The sequence below is a fragment of the Bos taurus genome, chromosome 15 (assembly GCF_002263795.3).
Source record: "Bos taurus isolate L1 Dominette 01449 registration number 42190680 breed Hereford chromosome 15, ARS-UCD2.0, whole genome shotgun sequence".
Taxonomy (NCBI): Eukaryota; Metazoa; Chordata; class Mammalia; order Artiodactyla; family Bovidae; genus Bos; species Bos taurus.
In genome coordinates, this window is record NC_037342.1 from 29,267,380 (window position 1) to 29,291,304 (window position 23,925).

Sequence of the window (23,925 nt, forward strand, 5' to 3'; positions counted from 1 at the left end):
CACCTGCTTGGGGCCCCCCGTCTACCAGTGTCCCTGGAGGGGCCGCCTTGAGCTAGCTTTCCTCTCTAAGGTAGATTTTCCCCACTTTCTTATGGCTTCAGGTGCCCGAGGGTCCTCAACTGCCAAGGCCTGGGTCCTGGCTGTCAGAGGCAAGAGAGACCAGCGTACAGTCTGGGCCCTGTAGGACTTTTCGGGGGTGGGGGTCAGGGCCAGTGTGGTGGGGTAGCATCCATGCTGACCTGTGTTGTGGCTGAAGACATGGCACCACCCCCCTTCCCCCCTACACGGCCCCCATCGAACCCCAAACTCCTGAACTGCCCCCAGGTCTCCTTAGCAGGAGCTTGCTGCGAGCTGTGGTGCCATTGCCCCTGCCCTGAGAACACTGCTGCAGAACCCACTCCTTGCCCCTTTCTGCCCCGGCATCCCTGCCTCACCTGTTTTCTGCTGTGTCCACAGGAGCTCTGGGGCCCCAGGAACATGGACACTCTCAATAGGAACCAGGTGGGCCCTGGATGTAAGACCCCGGGCCTGGTGCAGGTGAGAAAGGTTAGGGCCATGGGGCAAGAAGGTGGTCTGGTGGGGACAGGTCGGCTCCTCTCCCTCCCTGTGGTCCCAGCTCAAGAATGAGAACCACACTACCTCCATGCTTGTCCCCAGGTCCCCATAGCTAAGTCTTTAGCTGAATTAGGTTAATTGGTTCACCCAGAAAATACCTTTTGAAAGTCAGGAAGTGGTTTACAGATTGACTCGGAGCTGTATCTGTTTCCGCCCTGCCCTCTCTTGTAATTAAGTTTAACAGGGGCAAGCCGTGGCCAAGTGGATTGCCGTGGACAAGTCTACAGGGATAAGTCTTGATTGGTCTCCTCTGTAGCAACCTCCCCCCCAACTCTTAGCAAGCACCTCCCAGTTCTCCTTACTTTCTACTTGTTTCTGTCCTAATAGACAAAAGGGGCAGTTAAACCAAGACTTGAGATAAATCCAGTGGGACGAGTTAGTGGCCTAGATTCAGGTCTAATTACAATTTAACGGAATACTGCTCTGCACAAGATTTTGTGCTAAGCCTTTCAACGCCTACAGAGCCCTTTAGAGAGGGCAGGTGCTGGAGAGAGTGCTCGTGTGACTAGGACTAGCGTGGTAAGGTGCCAGCCTGGACTCTCTCATGATGCTCATCCCTTACCTCCACCACCTGCAGAAAGGACCCTTGGACCTGATCGAAACAGGCAAAGGGCTGAAAGTGCAGACGGACAAACCCCATCTGGTGAGCCTGGGCAGCGGGCGGCTCAGCACAGCCATCACCCTTCTGCCACTGGAGGAAGGTGAGTCTGGGGTGCACCCAACTGCCACCCCTCCATCCTTACAGACATTCCTGCTTGGAAATCCAGGCATGCGGGGGCCCCTCTTGCTACCTGCTGGCAGTGTTCACCTCTCCCAAATAGGAGGCCATGTCACAATGCCCACCCCACCCCACCTCCCGCCCCCTAGCTTGCTTCCCTTGTCTGTGCCTCCCCAGACTAATTCTGGCTCCATGACAGGGATTAAAGATCAGCTTAGAAATCAGGAGGAGAGCCCTGAAATAGTAGAGCTCATGGCTCTTGGCAACCAGTGTGGCCAAGAAGAAAGGGGGCTCTGCTCCAGGGCCATGCCTGGCCAAGGAGAAGGTGCTGGTGGAGCTGGAGAGATAGGCAAGATGGGCGTGGGGCAGACCTCCAAGTTAGGCCCTGGCACAGCCCCCTCCACCTTGCAGCTTCTGCCCTTCCTGTCTCCTCTCCTGGCGGCATTTGTTGCCCGGGTGATACTACATTCCCCACATTCTCCAAATACCAGTCCAGGAGCTCTCTCCCTCCAGGGGCCAGGAGAGAGGGGGTGTGAGGAGGGCAAGGGTTGCAGGTGGCAGAAGGGAGGGAGAGGAGGGGGGAGGGAGAGCTGGAAGAAAAGGTGGGGGAGGATAGGAAGGAGAGAAAGGTCCTGGGGAGGGGGGCTTGGAGGGACTGAGGGACTTCTGCAGAAGAAGCTCCTACTAAGTTTGCGGATCCTCGGTGTCCTCTGGGCCTTTCTGTTTCTGCGGCCGAGATGGGCTTCTACCCCTCACTGTCTCCACCAGGCTCAGGGGCCCCACAGGGTGGGCCGTGATTCTCCCCAGAGTAGGAGATGGCAGTCGAGTCCCACCGTGGCCCTCCCAGCCCCTCCCTGCCTCCTCAGCCTGGACCGGAATCTGACAGTTGCCTCCTGTCTTCAGGGAGGACAGTGATTGGCTCTGCAGCCAGGGACATCTCACTGCAGGGTCCAGGCCTGGCTCCGGAGCACTGCTACATCGAGAACCTGCGGGGCACCCTCACCCTCTACCCCTGCGGCAATGCCTGCACTATTGATGGGCTCCCGGTCCGGCAGCCCACTCGGCTCACTCAGGGTAAGGTCTGCCAGCCCTGAAGCCAGGGAGCCTCTGTTTAAAAGCTTGTGCGTGACAGGTGCAGGGGAAGCCTGCTGTTTTGGTTGCCATGGTAACTGCCTGAGTGGCCAAGTTGGGGGTAGGGTGCTCAGGTGCATCTGGATCAGGTGCATTTCAAAACCCCAGCCAGCATCCAGACCGGCTTTTCTCTGGTTGCCCCACCCTACCTCTCACACCATAGTGGGAAGAGAGAGAAGAGGTTCCACTGCCTGCTCTCGGAGGACACGGGGAGCTGTGCAGTGGTCGCTAATGGTTGTTAGGCGAGAAGAGCTGAAGGAGCAGCGAGGGGAAAAATGGCATGGTTCCACGATGCCAAGAGGGAGGTGTTCTAAAAAGCTGTTGAGGTTGGAAGATCAGGACAATGGGGATGGGACAAGGGCAAAAAAATCCGAGGACATGCTCACTCCTGTTAAAACACTGTTGACAACAGCGTCTGGGTCACGAATGTCTTTACCACCCCGTTTCCCAAAGGAACAGGTCTCTTTGTGGTATAAGGGAGCTCTAAAAACTGGGCCTCCTGTTACTATGGTGATGAGGCAGGTAAGGAAGGGCTTGACCCAGGTAGCACTCTGATAGATCAGGTGTGTTTGCCCTGGGCATCAGTGTATACAGTGAAGCATCATATTAGGGGGATGTGAAAAGTGGGCTTGGGTAGCCGTAAAGGATGGGAGCTTTGGACTAAGCCCGGCTCTAAGTAGGAGGACCAATGTCCTGGCAGTGTTTTCTGGGGACGCTTACCTCTTACTGGGCTTCCCAGATGGCTCAGTGGTAAAGAATATCCGCCTGCCAATGCAAGAGACACCGGAGACGTGGGTTCCATCCCTGGGTCAGGAAGATCCCCTGGAGGAGGATATGGCAACCCACTCTAGTGTTCTTGCCTGAGAATCCCAGGGATGGAGGAGCTTGGTGGGCTACGGTGCATAGGGTCGCAAAGAGTCATACATGACTGAGCCACTAAGCACACTCACCTCTTACTGGCAAGAAGCTCCTTGGCAGGGGAAATCCCACTCTCTCCACTGTCTCCCTCTCTCCTGCTCTTCACACCCCGTGGGGTCTCTTCCTTCATGGCTGACCCAGAAGACCTGCCCTTGGGTGTGTGATATGAGGGGACAGCTGACTCCATCAGCAGCAGCAAACCGGCCCTCGTCTCTTCCAGAGGGCCTGTTATCTCTCCCTTTTATCTGACTCCAGCTAAAGAGGGACCCCCCCACCCCAGTAAATTGGGGCTTTGGCCGTGCTGCCATCTGGCTGCAGACTGTCCTCTTCCATTTCAAAGAGAGCATCTTCCCCAAGATTTGGGTACATGAGAGTGAGACAGCAGAGCAGCAAGGAGAGGCAGGGGCAGAGTTCAGAGAAAGCTGGAGAAAGAGCCCACCCCCAAATCCCTCATGTTCCTGAGCAAGAACGCTCTGTCCCTGTGTGTTGTGAGCAGGGTGGAGGAACCCATGCTCTGTAGGTCTCTCCCGCCTGGTCTTTCCAGGGCAGCATTTAGCTCCGTGGGAAGAGGGAGGGCCTGGGCTGAGATGGAATTCTCAGGCATTTCCTGTGGCCCAAGTGACCCTCAACTCTTCCGCAGCCAGAAGCCCACCCTGCCAAGTATGTACCCTCCCACTCTCTCCTGACCCTAAACCCCTTCCCTTTCCCTGCCTCCCACCCCATAGCCGCCTTGTCTAGGCTAGCCTGTCTCAGAAGCTTGGCAGCCTGGGGAGGGGTAGGCAGAGGCACAAAGGAACGGGTGTTCTTCTCCCCAGCACTACCCCTCCTCTGGGCTCCAGGAGCTAAGGGTTTCCTTGTCTCATCTCTGGGGCAAGGCACCAAGCCCAGCCCTGCCTGGCCCCACTCCGGACATTCTTGGGAGTGCGTTTCCCTGGAAACTGGGTGGCTCGGGGGTGCAAGTGCTATCTCTGTAACTGTGTAACTGGAGTGTGTTTATGTATCTCCGGATGTGTTTGTGACTCTGGACTTGTGTATCTCTGTGTTTGTGTCCTTCCCTGTGTTTATGGATCAGAGTGTTCAAGTGGGGAGCAGGGTGAACTCAGGGCTGGTGGTACCAGACCGTCCACGGGTGTGCTCCGTGAAGATAGGAGAACCCACTGACCACTGGCCTATCTGTGGGCATATGCGCAAGAGAACCATTTTCCCTGCCTTGTTCCCTGATCCAGCCTTGGTGGGGGAGGGGACCCCTCTTTGAAAAACCAGAGGACTACCCTAGAAATAACAAGGAGCCCTCTCTGGCTGTGCCGGTCATTGGCTGCATCATTCTGGGCACTGTGCCCAGCCATAGGCAACTTGGAGAGGCACACGTCATAACGAGCAGGGTGGCAGTGACAGGCTCTTCAAGCAGGAATATGTCTGGGCCAGGGGACGGGTGGGAGGGAAGCAGGCAGAAAATAGATGCCAACCCCAACTTGAGTGAAAGCTATGGCCACGGGGCCCTGACGGGAGGGAACCAGGAAGATCCTGCTTCCAGCCTTGTCCCCAGGTACCTTGGGACATCCCAGGCAGCCCTCTCTCTACAGAGCAAGAGGCAGATGGAGCTGGGAAGACGACCAAGGAAATGAGGAGGAATCTTAATCTGGGTCAAGGCTGCCCCACCCTGAGACCACAGTGCCAGACCACATGAAAGATCCGGGAGGGGACCCAGTAGGGAAGGACCCAGAAAGCCACGCAGCGCGGGGCCCAGGCTGTCTAGACAGAAGGTCCCCTACTTTCTGGGAGCCATTTGCTGCCAGCCCCTGCCTCTGAGCCTCCTCCGAGTCTCCTTTGCTCCCCGGGCCCCTTGCTGGTGGGTACGGGCTTCTGGGAGCCAGGATTCCTGAGTAATACAGCTGCCTCCCTCTGGGATCCAGGACGATGAACTGCTTCCTCTTCCACCCAGCTGTCAGTCCTTCTGTGAAATGGGAGGGAAGTCTCCCACAGACTGTCCTCAGACTGTCCTCTGCGATGAGACTGATAAAGATCTCGACTAATAAAGCTCAAAGGAGGGAGAGAAAAAACAAAAGCTCCTAGCTCCCCACTTCTGTGTGCCTGCCTCCTGCCCTGTTTCTCCCTGGCAGTGTCCTCTGTGTCTGTCTGGGTCTGTCCAGCTGGTCGTCACAGTTTCCAGACCGATGAATCACATTTCCTGAGGAGGTTTTTTTTTAAGCCTCCCCCTATTTTGCATTTGACCCTATATGGTTTTCCTTTTTCCTTCAGAAGGGGAATGAATTGCCTGTGCATATGTGAGTGTGTGCATGCATGTGCGTGCATGCGTGTGTGAGTGTGTGTGTGTGTAGTATGGCAGTGTGGGTAGGTGTTCAGCGAGGGTGAAAAAATTGATTGTTTCTCTAAGGAGGTTGACTTTTTTTTTAAGTTATGGAAGGAAATGGCTTTTTAAAAATATTTCTTTATTGGGACTTCCCTCGTGGTCTGGTAGCTAAAACTCTGTGCTCCCAATGCAGGGGTCTGCTTCCCCTGGTGCAGTCAAATAAATAAATAAAAATATTTTCAAAATATTTATTTACGTGGCTACTCCTGGTCTTAGTTGCTGCATGTGGAATATAGTTCCCTGACCAGGGATTGAACCCAGGCCCCCTGCATTGGGAACGTGGTGTCTTAGCCACTGGACCACCAGGGAAGTCCCAGGAAGTGGACTTTTGATTTCAGAGTCTCTCCAAGACTGAGTGAAAGGCTATCTGTGCCTGAGTGAGTGTGGAACCAAGAGAAGGACTGGTGCCTGTGGGGTTGTGTGCTGGAGAATAAATGTGTATGAGACACACTAACTGGGGTGTCTGTGTGATTCAGAGTGTGCACAGTTGAGTGGTGTCTGGCTGAGCAGGTGTTGGTGTGTATTTGAGAGAAAATGTGTGGGGCTGTGTGAGCTCTGAGCATACAGAGGACGTCTGATAGAACACAGCGTGTCCCTTAAGGTTCTGGTGTCCAGACACCAGGTCCTGGAATGCGAGGAATTTTCTGGGACTGAGGCTGGTTGGTGGTTACTTGCCTGGCCCAGAACCTCAGCATGGTCCCAGGGGTTCCAGAGGTGGGTGGCACTCTTTCCAGGCGGTAAGGTACCTCCTTGGGGTGGGCGAGCTCTTTGCTGGAGCTCTTTGCACACTTGGTTGTGGTTGGGAAGGGGTGAGTTGGCTTCCGGAACCCAAGGAAATGGGCTGGCTTGGAAGAGGCAGTTCCTGGGTCCAGTTTGGGTCATGGGGTGAGGTGGACTGCTGAGAGTGTGAGGAGTGGGGGTAGGGCAGAAGAAGAGGTGTATAGGGTGGAGACAGGAGCTAGACTCAAGATTGTTCCCAGAGCACTGCCTCGGCCTGAACTCCCACTTGTCACAGTGGCAGACTGAGGGCCAGAGCTGGACCCAGTGACCTGGCTGGATTCCTGGGACTTTCACTCTTCTCTAATATATTGTTCTTCAGTCACTCAGTCGGGTTGGACTGTGACCCCTCGGTCTGCAGCACACCAGAATTCCCTGTCCTTCACTATCTCCTGGAGTCTGCTCAAACTCATGTCCATCCAGTCAATGATGCCATCCAACCATCTCATCCTCTGTCGCCTCCTTCTCCTCCTGCCCTCAATCTTTCCCAGCATTGGGGTCTTTTCCAGGGAGTCAGCTCTTCACATCAGGTGGCCAGAGTACTGGAGCTTCAGCACCAGTCCTGCCAATGAATATCCAGGGTTGATTTCCTTTAGGATTGACTGGCTTGAGGCTTCTCTCTAATACGTGGAGCCATGGAATGTCAGAGCTTAACCTCTGCTGTCACCAAGGCCAGCCTGCCCACGCTGACCTGGGGGCCGGCCTGGCCCCTTCCCGGCGTCTGGTGACTTCTCACCGCAGAGGGCTCTCAGTGAGACCCCCGCTTCTCCTCACTTCTGCCTCCTGGCTCCTCACCCTCTGGCCTCTGTGTCCCTCCCCTTTCCTTCTCTCTGTCCTCTCTCGTGAACGCTTCCTCCCCGCCGCACTTCTGCCCCCACTCCGGGCTGCGGGACCCCGGCGGGCTCCATGGGCGCGTGCCCCGCCGCGCCCCGCCCCGCTCCCTCCATCCCGCTCCCCTCCGCTCCTCCATCACTTCCTCTTCCCCTCCTCCTCTCCTTTGTCCCTCCCTCTTGGCTCCCTTCCCCCGCCGCCGGTGGCCGGCCCGCCCCTCCCCGGGCATTGGTGGCTGCTCGCCGCCTCGCTGCCTCGCCGCTCCGAGCCGGGAGCCGGCGGCGGGAGGTCGGCCCGCCCCCTCAAAGGCCCGGGGCGGGCCGGGGACCTGCAGGGCCGGGGTTAGCGGGGGCAAGCCGTGCGGAGGTCCGAATTCGGTGGTGAGTCCTCAGCCCCCCAGCCGCCGCAGCCCCGGCAGCCCGGCGCTGAGCAGCTCTGGCTGGGAGGGGCGTGGAGGGGGTGGGGAGGCATGCCAGGAGGGGGATCGGGTCCCCAGCCCCACTTTGGGAGCCTGAGGCTGCGAGACTCGGGTGTGTGTGTGTGAGAGAGGGAGCGAGCCCTGAACATATCCAAGTGGGGCGTCTGGGTTCGGGGCCACTCCTCAGCGGGGCAGGCTTCATCTTTCCTAACCCGCGCTCGGTGGTCCCCTCCGTGGGACCTGCCTCTCCATGGGGTAGAGGGTTCCTGGTTAGGACTAGGGGAGCCTGTCTTACGGCGAAGAGGGGTCTCTGATGGAAGGGGCCAAGGCCCTTTCTCTGGTCTTCCCCACACCCAGCCTCCTTTCGGCCAGTTCATTCTGTTTGTGTGGCCAGCAGGGCAGTTGACTGTCGCTCTGAGTGTGTGAGACTGTCTGCTGTCTCTGGGTGCGTCTGTGTGTTTCTGAGTGTGTAGGTGTGTTTGTGTGCAGTGTGCATCTCTCAGAGAAAGGACCCACCCTCTCCTTGGCCCCGTTTCTTCCCCTCCAGATGTGCAGCTCCTTTACCCACCTGCACGCAGCTGGGCCCTGAGCCCCTTTGGGGAGGGGGGACAGGAAAACAACTTTCCCTGGATGAGGAGGGGTTCTGGGGTTTCCTGCGTGGGCTGACCTTTGGCGGTGCGGGGCAGGAGTGAGCAGAGAGGAGGTTTCTTCCCAGAAACAGGCTGACCAGGCCCCCGGGGGCACGGGACAAGAGTAGGGGCAGTGCCTGGGGCCCCTGAGTGCAAATAGAAAGTTAATTTGGGCAGGAGCTGGGCTACAATCAGTCCTGCTGCCCTCTTGCCTGCTCTATTAATACAGATCCAGCTCTGCTGCCTGGCATCACCTATTTATAGCTGGGGAGGCAGCATGGCCACACCCCTCTTATAGAGGAGGGTGAGGGGCAGAGGAGGGGACAGGGGACTCACAGCTAGAGGAGCCAGAGCTGAGGGTCCCTACCTGCCTACACCCTCCTTGGGTGGGTCTGGCACTGATGGGCTGGAATCCACCCAGACTCCCCGGTCCTTCCCAGTCTGGACTGTGTGGTCAGGCTCCTGAGCTGCCCCCTTCTGCCCCCCCACCCCCCAGTCAACCTAGGGTTGAGTGGGTCTGTCTAGACCCTGCGAACTCATCATTAATTAGCTTGTTAAATGGCTGGAAGGAGGGGGATGGGAATGGCAGGGTTCTGTCTGAAACAGCTGTGGTTGTAATTAGGTGGACGGTGTGGCTGGCTAATATTTATTCTGGTTATAATTACTCTGTGATCAGCTCCTCTGATTGGTGGCTTGGCAGGGAAGGCTCCCTCCTTTCCTAACCACCCATCAGCCTTTAGAATTGTTTGTGCCCGCCCGCCTGGGAGGGCCTGTGGGTATACCAACGAAGTGGGCGGTTTTGTCTACTCTGTTATCTGCTGTGGGCTTCTCAGCCTGCTAGCCCCCCATCCATGGCAATACCTAGGATCCCTCCGACAGGCTGCTGAGCTTCTCAGTTGGGGGGCCCGCCAAGGTACCCCACATGGCCCAGGATGCCCTATGCCCCTGTGGCCTGCCTGAGTTGAACTGTCTCAGCATCCAGGAATGTAGAATTCCCTGCCAGTCTTAGCTCAGACTGGCATGAAGCTTGGGGTGCCAAGTGGCAGCAGATTGGGTAGATAGGAGCCTGGGGCCAGGGGCCAAGGATGTGGACAGATTTGGAAGGGTGGGTGGTAGAGAGCACCAGGTCTCTGGCTTCTCCCAACAGAGCATCTTAGGCAGAAGTGCTCCAGCCCCTGGTGTGGCGGGAAGAGGAATTCTGCCAGACAGGCTTAGGTGCTGTGGGCACACCTGTCACCGTGCACACTCCCAGTGCCCCCGGCTATGTTTTCTGACTCCCCTATGCCCTCCCCCTTCCATGCACTCGCACTTCCTGGGCAGGATTGGGCTTGTGTCTACTGCCTGGGAATGTGCTTGGCCGAGGCTGGGCCCATTGGCCTAGGCTTGGCTACACTGCAGGAGAGTCCACGGAGCGGGACAATGTCAGGCCACAGAATGCTTCGACAGAGGGAAAGAGGGTGGCGGTCGCTCTCGATGGTCAGAAAGGGTGGCCGGGGCATCTGACGGATCCATGGTGTGTTTCCCCATCTCCTGTCTCAGAGCTTGTTTGTGATCCTGGAAGTTGCCACCTCTCGAACTGACCCTTCCACCCAAGTGGCAGATAGATGGATCAGGAGTCCAGGTTGGGTGGGGGCATGTGGGGGTCTGTGTTCTCTGGAGAACCTTCTCCATTGACAGAGCACTGACATACACTGTCTCTTAACTCTGCAAGTCAGTGGTATTGTCCTCATTTTTCTGCTGAGAGAATTAGACTCAGGGAGGTGAAGTGACTTTCCCCAAAGATCTCACAGGTGGTAATGAAGAAAGTTTAGGACTAGGACTTAGAAGCCAGTGCTCTTTCCATTCGGCCGTGTGCTGTGGAGCCGGGCTGGGGCCTCAGGCACAGGCTGAGTCAGGGGTGGACCATGTGGCTGCTGGGAGTCCAGGTGGGGATGGCTCTTCGGAGCCTGGGGTGAGCCTGCCGGCGCTGCGGGCTGAAGGCTGCCTCAGCCCTGCCCTGCCCCTCTGAGCGTGTGCTTTCTCTGCAGGCTGCATGTTGTGTCTGGGTCAGTCCACCTTCCTCCGCTTTAACCACCCAGCTGAAGCCAAGTGGATGAAGAGCATGATCCCGGCAGGGGGCCGGGCCCCTGGCCCCCCGTATAGTCCTGGCCCAGGTAGGTACCCACTTGGGGCAGGTGGCTGGTTTGGTGGCACCCCGTGGACAGTCCTCCCCCTTGCCGACTCCAGCCACACTTGTAGTGTCAGGGCGGGACGATACCCATGATCTGGGCTTGCTGCCACCTGCCATGGGCCGCTGGGGGAGAGTGCCAGGCAGTCTGGCCACGGGGAGAGATCCAAGAAGTGCTGCTTGGCTGGAACTGGGGAGAATCATGTGCCTGAGGGATGGGGGGGGTGCTCTGCCAGTCTGTGTCCAACTGCCCTGGACGGTGTCACCTCGGTATCTGGGACCCTGACCCTCTTATGTTACCACCAGGGATCCTCACCCTTGAGGGCTGCCTGAGGGTGCAGAAGGAAGCATCAGACTGAGATGTTGTGAGCTCTGGGAGCGGGGGGGGGGGCTCCCACCTGCTTGTGATCTTGTCTTTGGGCTCTGCCCCACCCCCAGGCCATGCCATGCCATGCCAACTGATGACTCAGTGGAGCAGCTGCACTTTGTGTGTGAATTATTGATCCCTAGAGGAGAGTCGGTGATTGTCCCAGGGAACCAGCACAGCCCCCACGTCAGCCCAGCTGCCTTGGGGGTGGGGTGCAGACCAGGAGGCTGCCCATAGGCCTGCCACCCCAGACTTTGCACAGGCATTCAGATGGCTGTTGGGTGACAGGGGTCATCGTGGTACTGGGACAGGTGGACACGTGTGTCAGGGACATCTAGTGGGCTGGCATCAGTGGTTTCAATGGATTGCCTGGGGATATGAGGAAAGATGGGTGGTCACTGGGATCACCAGTATCCATGGCAACTCCTCTGCCTTGGTCCCACACAGCCCCCATAATTTTGGACCAGACTCAGGCTTGCAGAGGCTTTCCCTTCTCCTCTGTGTCCTGTATACTAGGCCCTTGGGGGCTCAGAAGCCTGGGTTCCCAGTCCACTCCCTGGGTAGCTCTACCCTACCTTAGATTGTCATGCCACTCCCTCAGCTGTTTGGGGCAGTGGTTCCAGAGACTCGTGGTTGGTTGACGAGGGCTGGGGCAGGGCAAAAGTAGGCTCCTGCTGGTGTGGCTTAATGGTCTAATTGGAGGCCCTGAGCTGCATCTAGTTGCTGGCCAGCCTGGCTTCCAGGAACTGGCCTTCAGGGCCAGGCCCCTCCCTTGCCTCTGATTGGATAGAGTGCTGCCGCACACACCGTCACCCAGCCCTGGAGGCTGTGTGTGTGTGTGTGTGTTTTCCTGGGTCTCGGCTGCATGTTGACCCCCTGGAACTTCTGGCCCGCTCCCTAGCACACCCCGCTGCTCTTTGTAGAATGCACACCCCGTTGCTCTTTGTAGAATGCGTGCTTGCCCTTTCTGATGGAGAGGTCAAGGAGGTTGGGGAAACCAAGACAGGGAGGAACCTAAAAGTGCCCGGCACTGTTGTGACCTAAGTCATAAAATGTTAGAGCCAGAAGAGCCCTCTTCCTTTAGAGGAGGCAGAACCAAGGCCAGGCGATTTGGGGAAGGTGGTGCAGCAGCAGTCAGTGGCAGAGCTGGCCCCAGGACCTCCTGGCTTCTTTTCTAGGGCCTTGGCAGCCCCGCCTTGCTCGCAGGAAGTGGGGAGCGCTGGCTGTTGTGTATATGCAGCTCCCTAGGGCCCAGGAGGTGAAGATGGGGCCTGAGGCTGTTTGCATTCCCTTCACAGAATCAGAAAGCCTGGTGAACGGGAACCATACCCCGCAGCATGCAAGCCGGGGACCCTCTGCCTGTGGCAGCCACAGTTCCCTGGTGAGCTCTATTGAGAAGGACCTGCAGGAAATCATGGACTCACTGGTGCTAGAGGAGCCTGGAGCTGCTGGCAAGAAGCCTGCCGCAACATCTCCACTATCACCAATGGCCAATGGTGGGCGCTACCTGCTGTCCCCCCCAACCAGCCCGGGTGCCATGTCTGTGGGCTCCAGCTATGAGAACACTTCTCCAGCCTTCTCTCCACTCTCCTCGCCAGCCAGTAGTGGGAGCTGTGCCAGCCACTCACCCAGTGGGCAGGAACCAGCACCTTCCCTGCCCCCCCTGGTGCCCGCCCGGTCCTCCAGCTACCATCTGGGCCTGCAGCCCCCACAGTCCCGACCGAGCGGCGCTCGCCCCTCTGAGAGCCCTCGGCTGGGCAGGAAGGGGGGTCACGAGAGGCCTCCCAGCCCTGGTCTCCGAGGTCTGCTGACAGACAGCCCTGCAGCCACCGTCCTGGCCGAGGCCCGCAGAGCCACCGAGAGCCCCCGGCCAGGTGGGCAGCTGCCCGTGGTGGCGATCAGTCTGAGTGAATACCCAGCTTCCGGTGCCCGGGGCCCGCCCACCAGCATTCCTGGCAGCCCCAAGTTTCAGCCGCCAGTCCCTGCTCCCCGAAACAAGATTGGCACGCTCCAGGACCGCCCTCCTAGCCCTTTCCGGGAGCTGCCAGGCGCTGAGCGGGTGCTGACCACCAGCCCCTCACGCCAGCTGGTAGGCCGAACGTTTTCGGATGGCTCAGCCACACGCACCCTGCAGCCTCCAGAGAGCCCCCGCCTAGGCCGGCGGGGCCTGGACAGCATGAGAGAACTGCCTCCCTTGAGCCCATCTCTGTCCCGCAGGGCTCTCTCCCCCGTGTCCACCCGGACTGCCCCAGATCCCAAACTAACCAGGGAAGTGGCAGAAAGCCCCCGCCCCCGGCGCTGGGCAGCCCACGGGGCTTCACCGGAGGACTTCTCCCTGACACTGGGGGCCCGGGGCCGTAGGACACGGAGCCCCTCGCCCACACTCGGGGAGTCCCTAGCACCCCGCAAGGGCAGCTTCAGCGGCAGGCTGAGCCCGGCTTACAGCCTGGGCTCCTTGACTGGGGCTTCACCCCGCCAGAGCCCCCGCGCCCAGAGGAAGCTCTCCAGCGGGGACCTGCGGGTGCCTGTCACCCGGGAGCGGAAAAACAGCATCACGGAGATCAGTGACAATGAGGATGACCTCCTGGAGTACCACCGGCGGCAGCGCCAAGAGCGGCTTCGGGAGCAGGAGATGGAGAGGCTGGTGAGCGTATGCCAGGGAGGCTGCGGGCATCACGACAGGGGTTCTGCCAGGGTGTGGGCGGGCCAGCTGGCAAAGAGGGAGGGGTGTGTGGACAGAGCCTGGGCTTCCCAGGCTTCTCCACTTCCAGGATACACCGCAGTGACCTGGATGCCAAAGCTTTGTCCCCTGAAGAACTTCCTTTGAGGTCTCTAAGGCCTGACTTCAAACGCATGCTAACTTTGCATTTATTCTGTGACACAGTGTTTGTTTTCACGTGTAAGTTAACATTTCACATGATTTACTAGAATACAGGGAAGCTCTAGGAAAACACACCATGTTTAGGATGAAGCTTTGTACCTCTCAGTTTGAAAACGCAGGGCTTAATGACTAGAAGGTTGAAGCCCCGAGAGGGGAGTGGATTTGTTCAAGGTCACACAGCACGTCCTGGCAGAACTGGACTTGGAACCCATACCTCCTGTCTTTCTCTCCTGTCTTCTCCAGGCTTTTCTTTAAAAAAGCCTCTGGTCCCTCTTTCTTGCTTCCCTTTGTTGTGGTGGTTGTTTAGCCGCTTAGTCATGACCGACTCTTTATGACCCCATGGACTGTAGCCTGCCGGACTACCTGTCCGTGGAATTTTCCAGGCAAAAATACCGGAGTGGGCTGCCCTTTGTTTCTCTTTGGCCTCTCAATGGGTGGGAGCTGCTCACCTTAGCCTACGCAGGATCATCTGAGATGGGGGGAGAAGCAGAAAACACGGTAGGCAGCCCTGGCTGATCTGTGGCCAGTCTGTGTGACAGTAATTGTGTGTGTGTGTGTGCGCACGCACGCACACGCACGCATGGGTGTATTTGGGGGCCGGGTGTGGCTCTGGGCAGCTGTCCTGGAGATGGCATCTGAGCTGGGTGGGGGCTGGGATTCCCCAGATAGCGCAGGGAGCGTGGGGGCTCTGGCTGGCGTCTGTACCCTGGAGCACATGCACAGGGAAATAGCTTCTGCCCTCTCTCCCTTGTGAGCAGGAGAGCAGGGTCCCTGGGGGCCCCGGGACCCAAGGATTAGTTTAAGGAGAATCAGAACAGAGGAGGTTTGTCTGGAGCCCTTTTGGAAGAAAGAGGCTGGGACAGCTTTGGGTGAGGTGAGGGTGTGGGACAGTGTGTGTGTTGGGGCGGGGGTTTCGGGGAAGGATGAGGCAGGGCCCCCCAGTCTCTTCCACGGCCGTATCTTCTATGTTTTTGCCTTGGCCTAGATGAGAATGCTTGACCCGCCCTGGGGTCTCATTCTGGAGGGGGGATAATGAGCCTGGCGCAGGCAGAGTGGTGGGCCCAGCCTCCCTCAGCTCCACTCAGCCTTCCCGCCACTGCCCCACCCCACCCCCAGGTGCCTCACCAGCCCTGACCTGCCCCACCTGCCACTTTAAATCTCAGAGGCTGCCTGCCCTGCTCCTCCCACCTCAACCGGGCTGCTTATCTGTGTCCTGGGGCAGGGGCGGGGGCACTGGCCCAGCCTCCTGGGTGCTGAGACTCTGTTCCTGGTTTTCATGCCATGGAACTGGGCAAGCAGCAGGAGGGAAGCTGGGTAAGTGTCTGGGGGAGGTCCTGACCAAACCGTGGTGAGAGACACCAGAGGTGGTGGGACGCCAGGGAGTCAAGGGAGCCTGGGGGAGGCTCCAAGTCTGGGGTGTAATGAGTGGAAGACGGGGCATGCCTGTACTGTCCCGTCTTCACCTCCAAGGCCCCTGGGAGGTGTCTGGGTGGGCTTTGTACAGGGACGGGGCAGATGGAGTGGCTGGGCCAGGGACCCAGGCAGCAGCCCCCCATGCTGGCAGGGGGCCGAGAGCTGCCAGGAGGTGGCAGGGAGCTGAGACAGGAGTAGGGCCGTGGCAGGGTGTGCGTGCCCTGAGCACCTTGCTGTGTGAACCCGCGTCAGGCCCCTGTGGGCCCCCGCATCTGTGTCCCAGCCGCGTCTGTGTGGGCGCCCACCTGTCTGTGTGCTAGACTGTGCTTATCCGTGTGAGTGTGTGCCAGTGTGCGTCCGTGCGTGTCAGGGCGGGTGTCTTTGTGTGTGCCTGCCTGTTATTGCAGGCCGGGGCTTGTGCTGTGTCCTTGTGTGTGTCAGTGCTGCTATGTTGGGGTGTCTCTGTGGGTCCTGGTATCTTTGGATCAACGTGGATCCGTGTCCGCATGAACACCTGAAGTGTTTATCTGTATTCTCACCATGGTCTTAAGTGAGAACGTGCTCACCAGCGTGCGCTCCTGAGTGTGTCCCTGTGTGTCCACCAGGAAACCCACCTTGGGGCAGAATGAGAAGGGAGACAGGAAGGCAGGAGGCGCTGGTCACCTGGGCAGGGGGCGCACAGCCTGGTTCCCCCCGCCTGCCCCGGGGCGCCCGCCCTCCTTCCATCAGCCTCCCCAGACCTTGGGCCCAGGGCTCTCCTGACTTGATTCTGCATCCGAGCTCCTGACAAGATGCCGAGCCTGGTTCTGGGCAGCCTCCTGGCCCCAGGACCGTCCGCTCATGCCCTGCTCTGTCCGCCCTCCCAGGAACGCCAGCGCCTGGAGACCATCCTGAACCTGTGCGCCGAGTACAGCCGGGCTGACGGGGGACCTGAGGCCGGGGAGCTGCCTAGCATAGGGGAGGCGGCCGCAGCCCTGGCCCTGGCCGGCCGGAGGCCCTCACGAGGCCTCGCGGCGGGCACTGGGGCCCCGGGGCGCGGCAGCGAGGAGCCTGGAGGCGCCGCCCAGCGCCTGTGGGAGAGTGTGGAGCGCTCAGACGAGGAGAATCTCAAGGAGGAGTGCAGCAGCACTGAGAGCACCCAGCAGGAGGTGGGACCCAGTGGGGGCTGGAGCGCGGGGTCCGTGGCTGGGGGCTGGGGTCCGAGGAGGCAGGCACGCAGTGGGTACCAAGACCCTGCGAGCAGGCAGTAGCGGAAGTCGGGGACACTCAGGGCTGAGAGGTGTAGAAATGAGGAGGCAAGGAAGAGGGGCAGGTGCTGATGAGTCTCCCAAGCCATAAATATGCTTTATGACCTACCTTTCCTCGGGGCCCCACCCAGGCCTGGCTCTCAGCGTTGAGTCCTTATTCCCTGCAGCCGAGCCATGTTGCTCTTCTTGTAGGGAGGGGAATTTCCTCCTCTCAGTCCAGCTGCTCCTTCTGAGTGTCCTGAGACACAGCGATCCATTTTCTTAGTCTCGTCCTGGGAGGCTCTAGGCTCCCCCAAGCTGACGGCCCCCCTCCCCTCCAGCACGAGGATGCCCCCGGCACCAAGCTCCAGGGAGAGGTGCTGGCCCTGGAAGAGGAGCGGGCTCAGGTGCTGGGGCGAGTAGAGCAGCTCAAAGTCCGGGTGAAGGAGCTGGAGCAGCAGCTGCAGGAGTCGGCCCGAGAGGTGAGAGCAAGGGCCCTGGGTGGGACTCTTCCCAGGCTCAGTGATAACCCCAAGCGTGGCCTGAGCTGCCCTGAGTGGCCTTGACATGGACCCTGCTGTGATCTGCAGGCTGAAATGGAGCGGGCGCTTCTGCAGGGGGAGAGGGAGGCCGAGCGGGCGCTGCTGCAGAAAGAGCAGAAGGCGGTGGACCAGCTGCAGGAGAAGCTGGTGACCTTGGAGACGAGCATCCAGAAGGAGAGGGACAAGGTAACCCACAACCTGGCCTGGCTCCGTGCTGGGCGCCAGCAGCCTGGGAGAAGAGGAGAGGGGCCCTTTACCCCTTACCTCACTGTCCATCCCGCAGGGGCAGGGGGCCTTGTCCTCGGTGGAAAGTACCGGCGTGGAGGGTGCTGCCAGGGTCTGGGCTGGTGTCTGGGGTCTCCTCTGCCTGGGTTTCTGTTCTCCCTCTGGGTGCCTGGGTGCCTGCCATTCTGGGCCCTCCGTGCCCCTTCTTGGAAGTGTCAAAGCCCCTTCTTGGGTGGTGAGCACTGCCCAGGTGACCGGTGCTGGGGATTGATTCAGGTCCAGCCCCCGCATTGGAGGCCATCCCCTCCAAGCAGGGCTCTGGGACTCAGGACGTGAACTTTGGGAGATGTCCCGCAAGTCTCTGCTTCCCCTGAGCCTTCAGGATCTGCAGCCTCCCATCCCAGGGGGTCCCAGCTCCTGCCCCTGCCCCTTTCAGATTTCCTGCCAGCCTGCAGGGGCCGCTCCGTCCCACAGGGGCCGTGCCAGCCACTCCCAAGATGCCCAACAACGTGCCAAAAGCTCCGAAGTGGAGAGGGGCCACCTCTTTCCGGACTTGACAGTATTTTTCCAAGAATTAATTTTCCTTCTGGATTTTTTGGAGAGTGTCTTCCTCCTGCCCCTCAATTTTGAAGCTCTTAAAAATTCGTTGACCTTCCCATCCTTTTTAAATTTTTTTATTTTTTGAGCTTTGGCTCTGGCCCCCAAAACCACACTCCCAAATTCTGTGCCAAATTAACTCCACGCTTACCAACCAGGCCTGCACTAACGCCCTCTCTAATCACTGTCCTGGGCTCTCCGCATGCCCCTAACTGCCAGTGCCACCCACCCAGGCAGGGCTGAGCCGTGCCTGCTTTTGCACTAACTCCATGGGCACCTGTGTGCCCTTGGCCTCTCCCGTCTAATGTTGCCTCCTTCCTTTCTTGGTGTGGGACCCCAGGGTTTTGATCAGAAAGGAATGAACAGCAGGTACAGCTGAATTTTCTCAAGGGGGCATTGGCAGGAGGGGTTCAAGAATGGGGAAGGCTGGCTTGGCTGAGGAGCCTCTCGGCCTGAAGACCTCCTCTCAGTTGGAAAAGCCAGGGTGCGGCCTCCATAGCCTGTTGGCCGTTTCCTGTGCAGAGGAGAGGCAGGCTGAGGTCCAGCCATCATCTGCCTTCCCTCCTGAGCAGAGGGGTAAGGAGGTCAGTGGTAGTGGCATGGCCGGGGAGGGTGTGGACAGAGGCTCTCTGCCACCAGTGGCTACCCTTCTGAGTTTTCCTCTGGGGCTTCCCAACTGCAGATACTCCAACCAGAGGGTGGGAAGAAGGGGTAGGCCTCTTCCCTATAGGGCATCGTAGGCTGAGTCCAAGCCTGGGGAAGTGCTTAGATCTCAGAAACTGGCCTGATCATGTCCCCCTCTCCTGGATGGGGATGGGAACCTCATGGAACAGAGGGGTGGGTAGAGGAAACAGGAGGACTCTGGGGTGATGCTCAGCATTTTAGCAGGAATCTGCCTAGCCTCATTTCTCATTGCCCTGGCATTGCCTGAGGTGTGGACTTTGCCTTCTCTCTGGGCCCAGTTATTTGAGGTGGTGGTGGTGATGGTGATGGAGATGGTGGTGGCCATGGTGGCAGCAATGGAGAAGTTTCCCTTAGCTGCCCGCCCCAGGCCATGGCCCCACTCTGGCTTTGGAATCCGTAATCACAGTCTCTCCTCTGCCTGTCCTTCGGAGGGGGTGACTCACCAGCCCCTCCCCTCATCCCCCTTCCCGCCCTCAGAGGTGTCATCTCACCCCAGACAGAGCCATCCACCTCCTCTCTGTACCCACTCCTGGGGCTCCTATTACCATGGCGACGGCCGAACTAATTGCAACCCTCATCCTGCTGAAGTTCAGGCTGCAGAGCCAGCACCCCACCCCCACCCTGGGCAGGAGTGGGGGAGGCTAAGGGGGTTGGGTTGGGGTCCCCTCCGCTGCACTGCTGCACTGCCGTAGCTTCAACATCCTCGGCTTGCAATTCACACCCAACCCCTGGATTTAACCCTCACCAATTCTACTCTTTTTTTCCAGGGCTAAATTTTGGTCTCTGGGCAAGTGGGAGAAGGGGAGGGGCAGGAGCTGGAGGCTCCGGGTTTGTGATGTGGAACCAGCTTTGGCTTTGAGCGGTTTGGAGAGAAAACAGAGGGCCTCTTCGTAGGACCCCCCCATCCCCCAAACCTCTCTAGTTCAGGGGACTCCAAGAGACCAACATTTCTGCCTGGCCCACACCCTTGCTTCGGACACCGTCGCCTGCACCTGAGTCCGGTCTCGCACCCCGGCTCCTTGCCTTTCCCAGTCTGCACCTCCTCCTCTTGACTGTCTCCTCTTTCGATCCTGCTGCTTTTCTCCCCCGCCTTCTCTGCTCCCGCCCGCCCCGCGCCCCGCCCCGCGCCGCCGCGGCCCCGGGCCGGAGTTGAGGAGTGTGTGTTCTGTTTCTCCCCTGTGCCCGCCCCCTCCGCCTCCGGCGACCAGGAGAGGGCGGAGCTGGCCGCGGGACGGAGGCACCTGGAGGCCCGCCAGGCGCTCTACGCCGAGCTCCAGACGCAGCTCGATAACTGCCCCGAGTCAGTGCGGGAACAGTTACAGGAGCAGCTGAGAAGGGTCAGTTTCACCAGCCCCCCTCCCCGCCCCCGAGGGCCGCCCGCCCGGAAGAGAGGAGCGGTGGGCCGGGAGCGCCCGGGCCCTGCAGTACCTGCCGGACGCCAGGGTCGGTGCTGTGGCTTGGAGGGGACAGGGAAGGATGGGGGTGGTTGGGGATGGAGGTTCTCCTTTCTGCTGCTGCAGGCCGCGCTGCCCGGGAAAGCGGCAGGGCCGAGCGGAGGAAAGAGGGCAGGGTGGGGGCAGGGCCCCGCCTCCGTTTCCCCGGGTCCAGCCCCCAGAGCTCTCCCCTCTGTGGCCTGGCCTTCCAGGCACAGAGTGGGATCGTGAGCACTACCCGACCCCCTTTGTCACTGTCATTCAAGGAGGCCGAGGCCCTGGAGACGGAGACGAAGCTCTTCGAGGACTTGGAGTTCCAGCAGCTGGAGCGGGAGAGCCGCGTGGAGGAGGAGCGAGAGCTGGCGGGCCAGGGACTGCTCCGGAGCAAGGCCGAACTGCTCCGCAGCATCGCCAAGAGGAAGGTGCGCCCGCCCCATCCCGGGCAGTGCCGGCTTGACCTCACCTGGCTGAGCCTCGGTCTCATCATCTGTAAAACAGGAACAATAACACCCTGTTGTTATCATTAAAGGAGATGATGTATGTGGAAACAGCATAGGATGTGGTGATCATAGTAAGCACTCAGGGAACAACAATAGCCATTGTTTAGAAACTCAGACACGCGCCCCGCCCCCCCCCCACTTCCCCGCCCCCCTCCAGTGGAAGGTGGATGGGGCTCACATTCGGAGCTGGGCACTGGCTGGGCCGGGAAATGAGAGATGGAGATGGAGGACAAGGAGGAGGGAGCTGAGGAGGAGGCTTGCCCCTTGTGGAGGTCTCTGTCCGATGCTGAAGTGCTGGGACACAGACCTGAGATCTGGATATTAGAGCCAGCCTGGGGTCCTAGAAAGGCATCACTTGGGTTCCAGTCACAGCTCAGCCCTGGTTCAGCTGAACTGTGAAACAAGGGGACTGGGTATTGCATCTGTCTTGGTCAAGTCTGGTGCTTTAGATGCTCTAAAATCAACTCCTGATCTCAGCCAGACCCGGACAGGGTGATGGGTGAGGATGTGTTAAGTAAGAGTTAGGAAGATGTGGGTGAGGAGACGGGGTTGGATGGCCCAGGTGTGTTTGTGGATACACATGTGTGCATGTGCACTTTGCCAGGCTGGAGGGAGTAGGTGGGAGGTGAATGCAGTGAGATTGGGGAAGGGTGTCAAAAAGTGGGGCTTGATGGCTAGTCTGAGTTTGGTGGTAAGTGGGGGAGTCACTGAACTTCCCCCTGAGTCCAGATCCCTTGCTTCTCTCCCTGAGCTGCTCTGCTTTACAAATGCATTTACCTATCAGTGAAATGAGCATAAGGGCACCTGCCTCATAAGATAGTTAAGTAACACATGCAAAGCAAAGCATTTACCAGTGTTCTTCGGTCCTGATAGGTTCTTAGTAAATGACAGATCTTGCCTGATTACCACTTGGTCTGCTTCAGTCTGTTTGGACTGACCTCAGATTTAGTACAGCTCCCTTCTTCCCTCCCTTCTCCTATGTCTTGCTCTTAATGGTGCTAGTTTAAGGCCTCCTCTTTCAGGAAGGCCTCCTGGGATAAACACAGCTCATTTCCACTAGCCCCCATCCTTCTCTCTCACTTAGTATCTTTTCATTCCCTTTTAGCACAAGATTGTTGAGCCAGGCACTACACTAAGCCCTGTTGGGGATATGGAGACAGAAAAGACACTGACTTTGTCCTTGGATCAGACAGCTGGGGCCGGATGGTGGTGATGAGAGATACATATTCATGAGTAGCAGTAATCCAAGGCAAATGGTGATATGGAATAATTTGAGCATAGAGCAAGGAGCAAAGAAATTGAGTGATAATAAGGGGAGATGTTGGAGAGAAGATAGTGTTAGGTCTGGTCTTGGAGGAGAAGTAAGCTCCCAATGGGTGGAGAAGACAGCAGTCCTGGCAAAAGGCACCATATAAGAAAGGCCCAGGAGTGGACACCCGGACGGCCAGTGGTACAGCAGGGCCAAGCTGCGGGCATGCCAAGGGCTCAGGGTGGGAGGGAGGCTGGAAAGCAGGCCCAGGTCCAGGAGCCCTTCAGTGCTGGCTGAGGGGCTTTTGCTTTATCCTGTGAGTAGTGAGAAGTCGCTGAAAGATTTTGAGAAGACTGATCTACCCTTATTCATGGATTTAAAGAAAATTATTCACGTACTATACATTCTGGGCTTTCCTAGTGACTCAGACGTAAAGAATCTGCCTACAAGGCAGAAGACACAGGTTTGATCCCTGGGTCAGGAAGATCCCCTGGAGAAGGGAATGGCAACCCACTCCAGTATTCTTGCCTGGAGAATTCCATGGACAGAGGAGCCTGGCGGGCTACGGTCCATGGGGTCGCAAAGAGTTGGACACAACTGAGCAAGTAACACACAACTAACACACATTCCAAAAAGGCTAGAAAATTCAAACAAACGAATGAACCTCAGAGGCCGTTTTAGGAAGCTGTTTGTGGGGCGGATCAGAAAGGTAAGAGAGTGGAAACGGGCTGGTGAAAAAAGTCGAGGCCGGGAAAGCAGAGGGCCTGGCTTGGCCTGGGCAGTGGGTTGGGGGCTTGGGGTTGGGTGGAGGACCATTCAGCATCTCCAGGATTCAGGACCTGTTGACTTTGGGGGTCGGGGGATAAGGGGTTTGGGAACTTCAGTTCTGGCTGGTATGCCTGGTGGCCCACGGCTCCCTTTTTGAGGCATGAGAGAAGGAGCTGACCACAGCAGCTTGCGTTTTCTGGGGATGAGAGGCCGAGCGGATGCTGGTTGATTCCCTTCACCCAAGCCCAGGGCCTCTGGGCAGGAGACACAGCCAGGCCTCACCTTGGGCTGCCTCACCCATTGTTCCCATCCTCTCCAGGAGCGCCTGGTGGTCCTGGACAGTCAGGCTGGACAGATCCGGTCCCAGGCTGTGCAGGAGTCTGAACACCTAGCCCGGGATAAGAATGCTGCCCTGCAGCTGCTGCAGAAGGTAGCCCTGTCAGACTGGGAGTGAGCGGGGAGGAGGGCCAGGGCGGGGCTGGGGGAGTGGGAGGTGAGTGCAGGGTGCTGGGTGGAGGCTGGCCAGCCATGTGGGATCCCCCTTTATTTGGGGCTCCTTGCTTCATTCCCACTCCTGATTCTGCCGCTTTGGACTTGCAGGAGAAGGAGAAACTGGCTATGCTGGAAAGAAGATACCACTCGCTTACAGGCGGCCGGCCTTTCCCGAAGACCACGTCCACCCTCAAAGAGGTAACGTGGTTGGGTCAGCCCCAGCCTCATGAGCCCAGGGGTCTCCTGGGAGGCTCTGGAGAAACATGTGGCACCTTCGCCCCAGGGCTGAGGTCTAGTGTGGGGACATTTTCCTGAACTGGAGAGATGTTCAGGAATGTCTGTGAGGTCTGGGATTGGATCCTCCATGGCTGCCAGCTGCTACTTTTCAGCTACCGCTCTGGCTCCCAGGAGCCTGCTGATCTTACCGTTTCAGGTGACTGCATATATCTGGGGGATTCAGGAGGCGTGGGTGGGGAAGATGGCAGCTCCGGATGGGGCCGGGCAGATCCAACTTGAGGGGAAGTGTACAGATCTCGGGGTCCTGATCTTGGAGCTCCCTGGGCTTCTGTCTGGAGCTGGGCTGTGGGCTTGGACATGGGCACTGAGGCTCCTTCAGCCATTCTTCCCTGAGTCTTTGCACGCCTGGTGTGTGAGGTCCCACCTCATGCCCGGTTTTCCGCCTCATTGCACAAGCAAATTAGGCTTTAGGTGGGGTGGCTGGGCTGAGTGTGGGGGTGAAGCCCCTCACCCGTACCCTCTCTGTAGGCTGATCTGCTCATCTCCGAGTCCTCAGAGGTGGGGCTGGGGACGGCAGCTCTGGGCCCCTTCCCAGAGTCTTCTCAGGCTGGGGCCTCCTCTCTTCCCTTAACCCCACCTGCTTCCACTCAGCTCTGCCTCAAAGCACAAGAGGTAATCACAGCTCACTGCCTGTCTGCCTGCTTGATGAGCTTCTGCCCGCGACTCCTCCCACTCG

The 23,925-nt window shown here is 58.6% G+C and overlaps 1 protein-coding gene across 18 annotated transcripts in view; it reads left to right on the forward strand.

Moving 5' to 3' along the window:
- Positions 1-23,925, forward strand: part of PHLDB1 (pleckstrin homology like domain family B member 1) — a 48,674-nt gene that overhangs the window by 5,440 nt on the left and 19,309 nt on the right. For 6 of the 18 annotated variants that reach the window (XM_005215996.5, XM_010812483.4, XM_010812484.4 and 3 more), the window contains 13 exons: positions 457-537; positions 1,193-1,316; positions 2,237-2,407; positions 10,436-10,561; positions 12,241-13,586; positions 16,103-16,384; positions 16,804-16,944; positions 17,053-17,190; positions 19,719-19,847; positions 20,210-20,365; positions 22,780-22,890; positions 23,061-23,150; positions 23,718-23,861. In XM_005215996.5, the coding sequence (XP_005216053.1) occupies positions 478-537; positions 1,193-1,316; positions 2,237-2,407; positions 10,436-10,561; positions 12,241-13,586; positions 16,103-16,384; positions 16,804-16,944; positions 17,053-17,190; positions 19,719-19,847; positions 20,210-20,365; positions 22,780-22,890; positions 23,061-23,150; positions 23,718-23,861 (3,018 nt within the window). In that variant the 5' untranslated portion in view covers positions 457-477. Of the gene's footprint in view, positions 1-456; positions 538-1,192; positions 1,317-2,236; positions 2,408-7,618; positions 7,742-10,435; positions 10,562-12,240; positions 13,587-16,102; positions 16,385-16,803; positions 16,945-17,052; positions 17,191-19,718; positions 19,848-20,209; positions 20,366-22,779; positions 22,891-23,060; positions 23,151-23,717; positions 23,862-23,925 lie in introns of those variants that run through there. The other 12 variants (XM_015474658.3, XM_005216002.5, XM_005216003.5 and 9 more) reach the window with 4 other exon arrangements.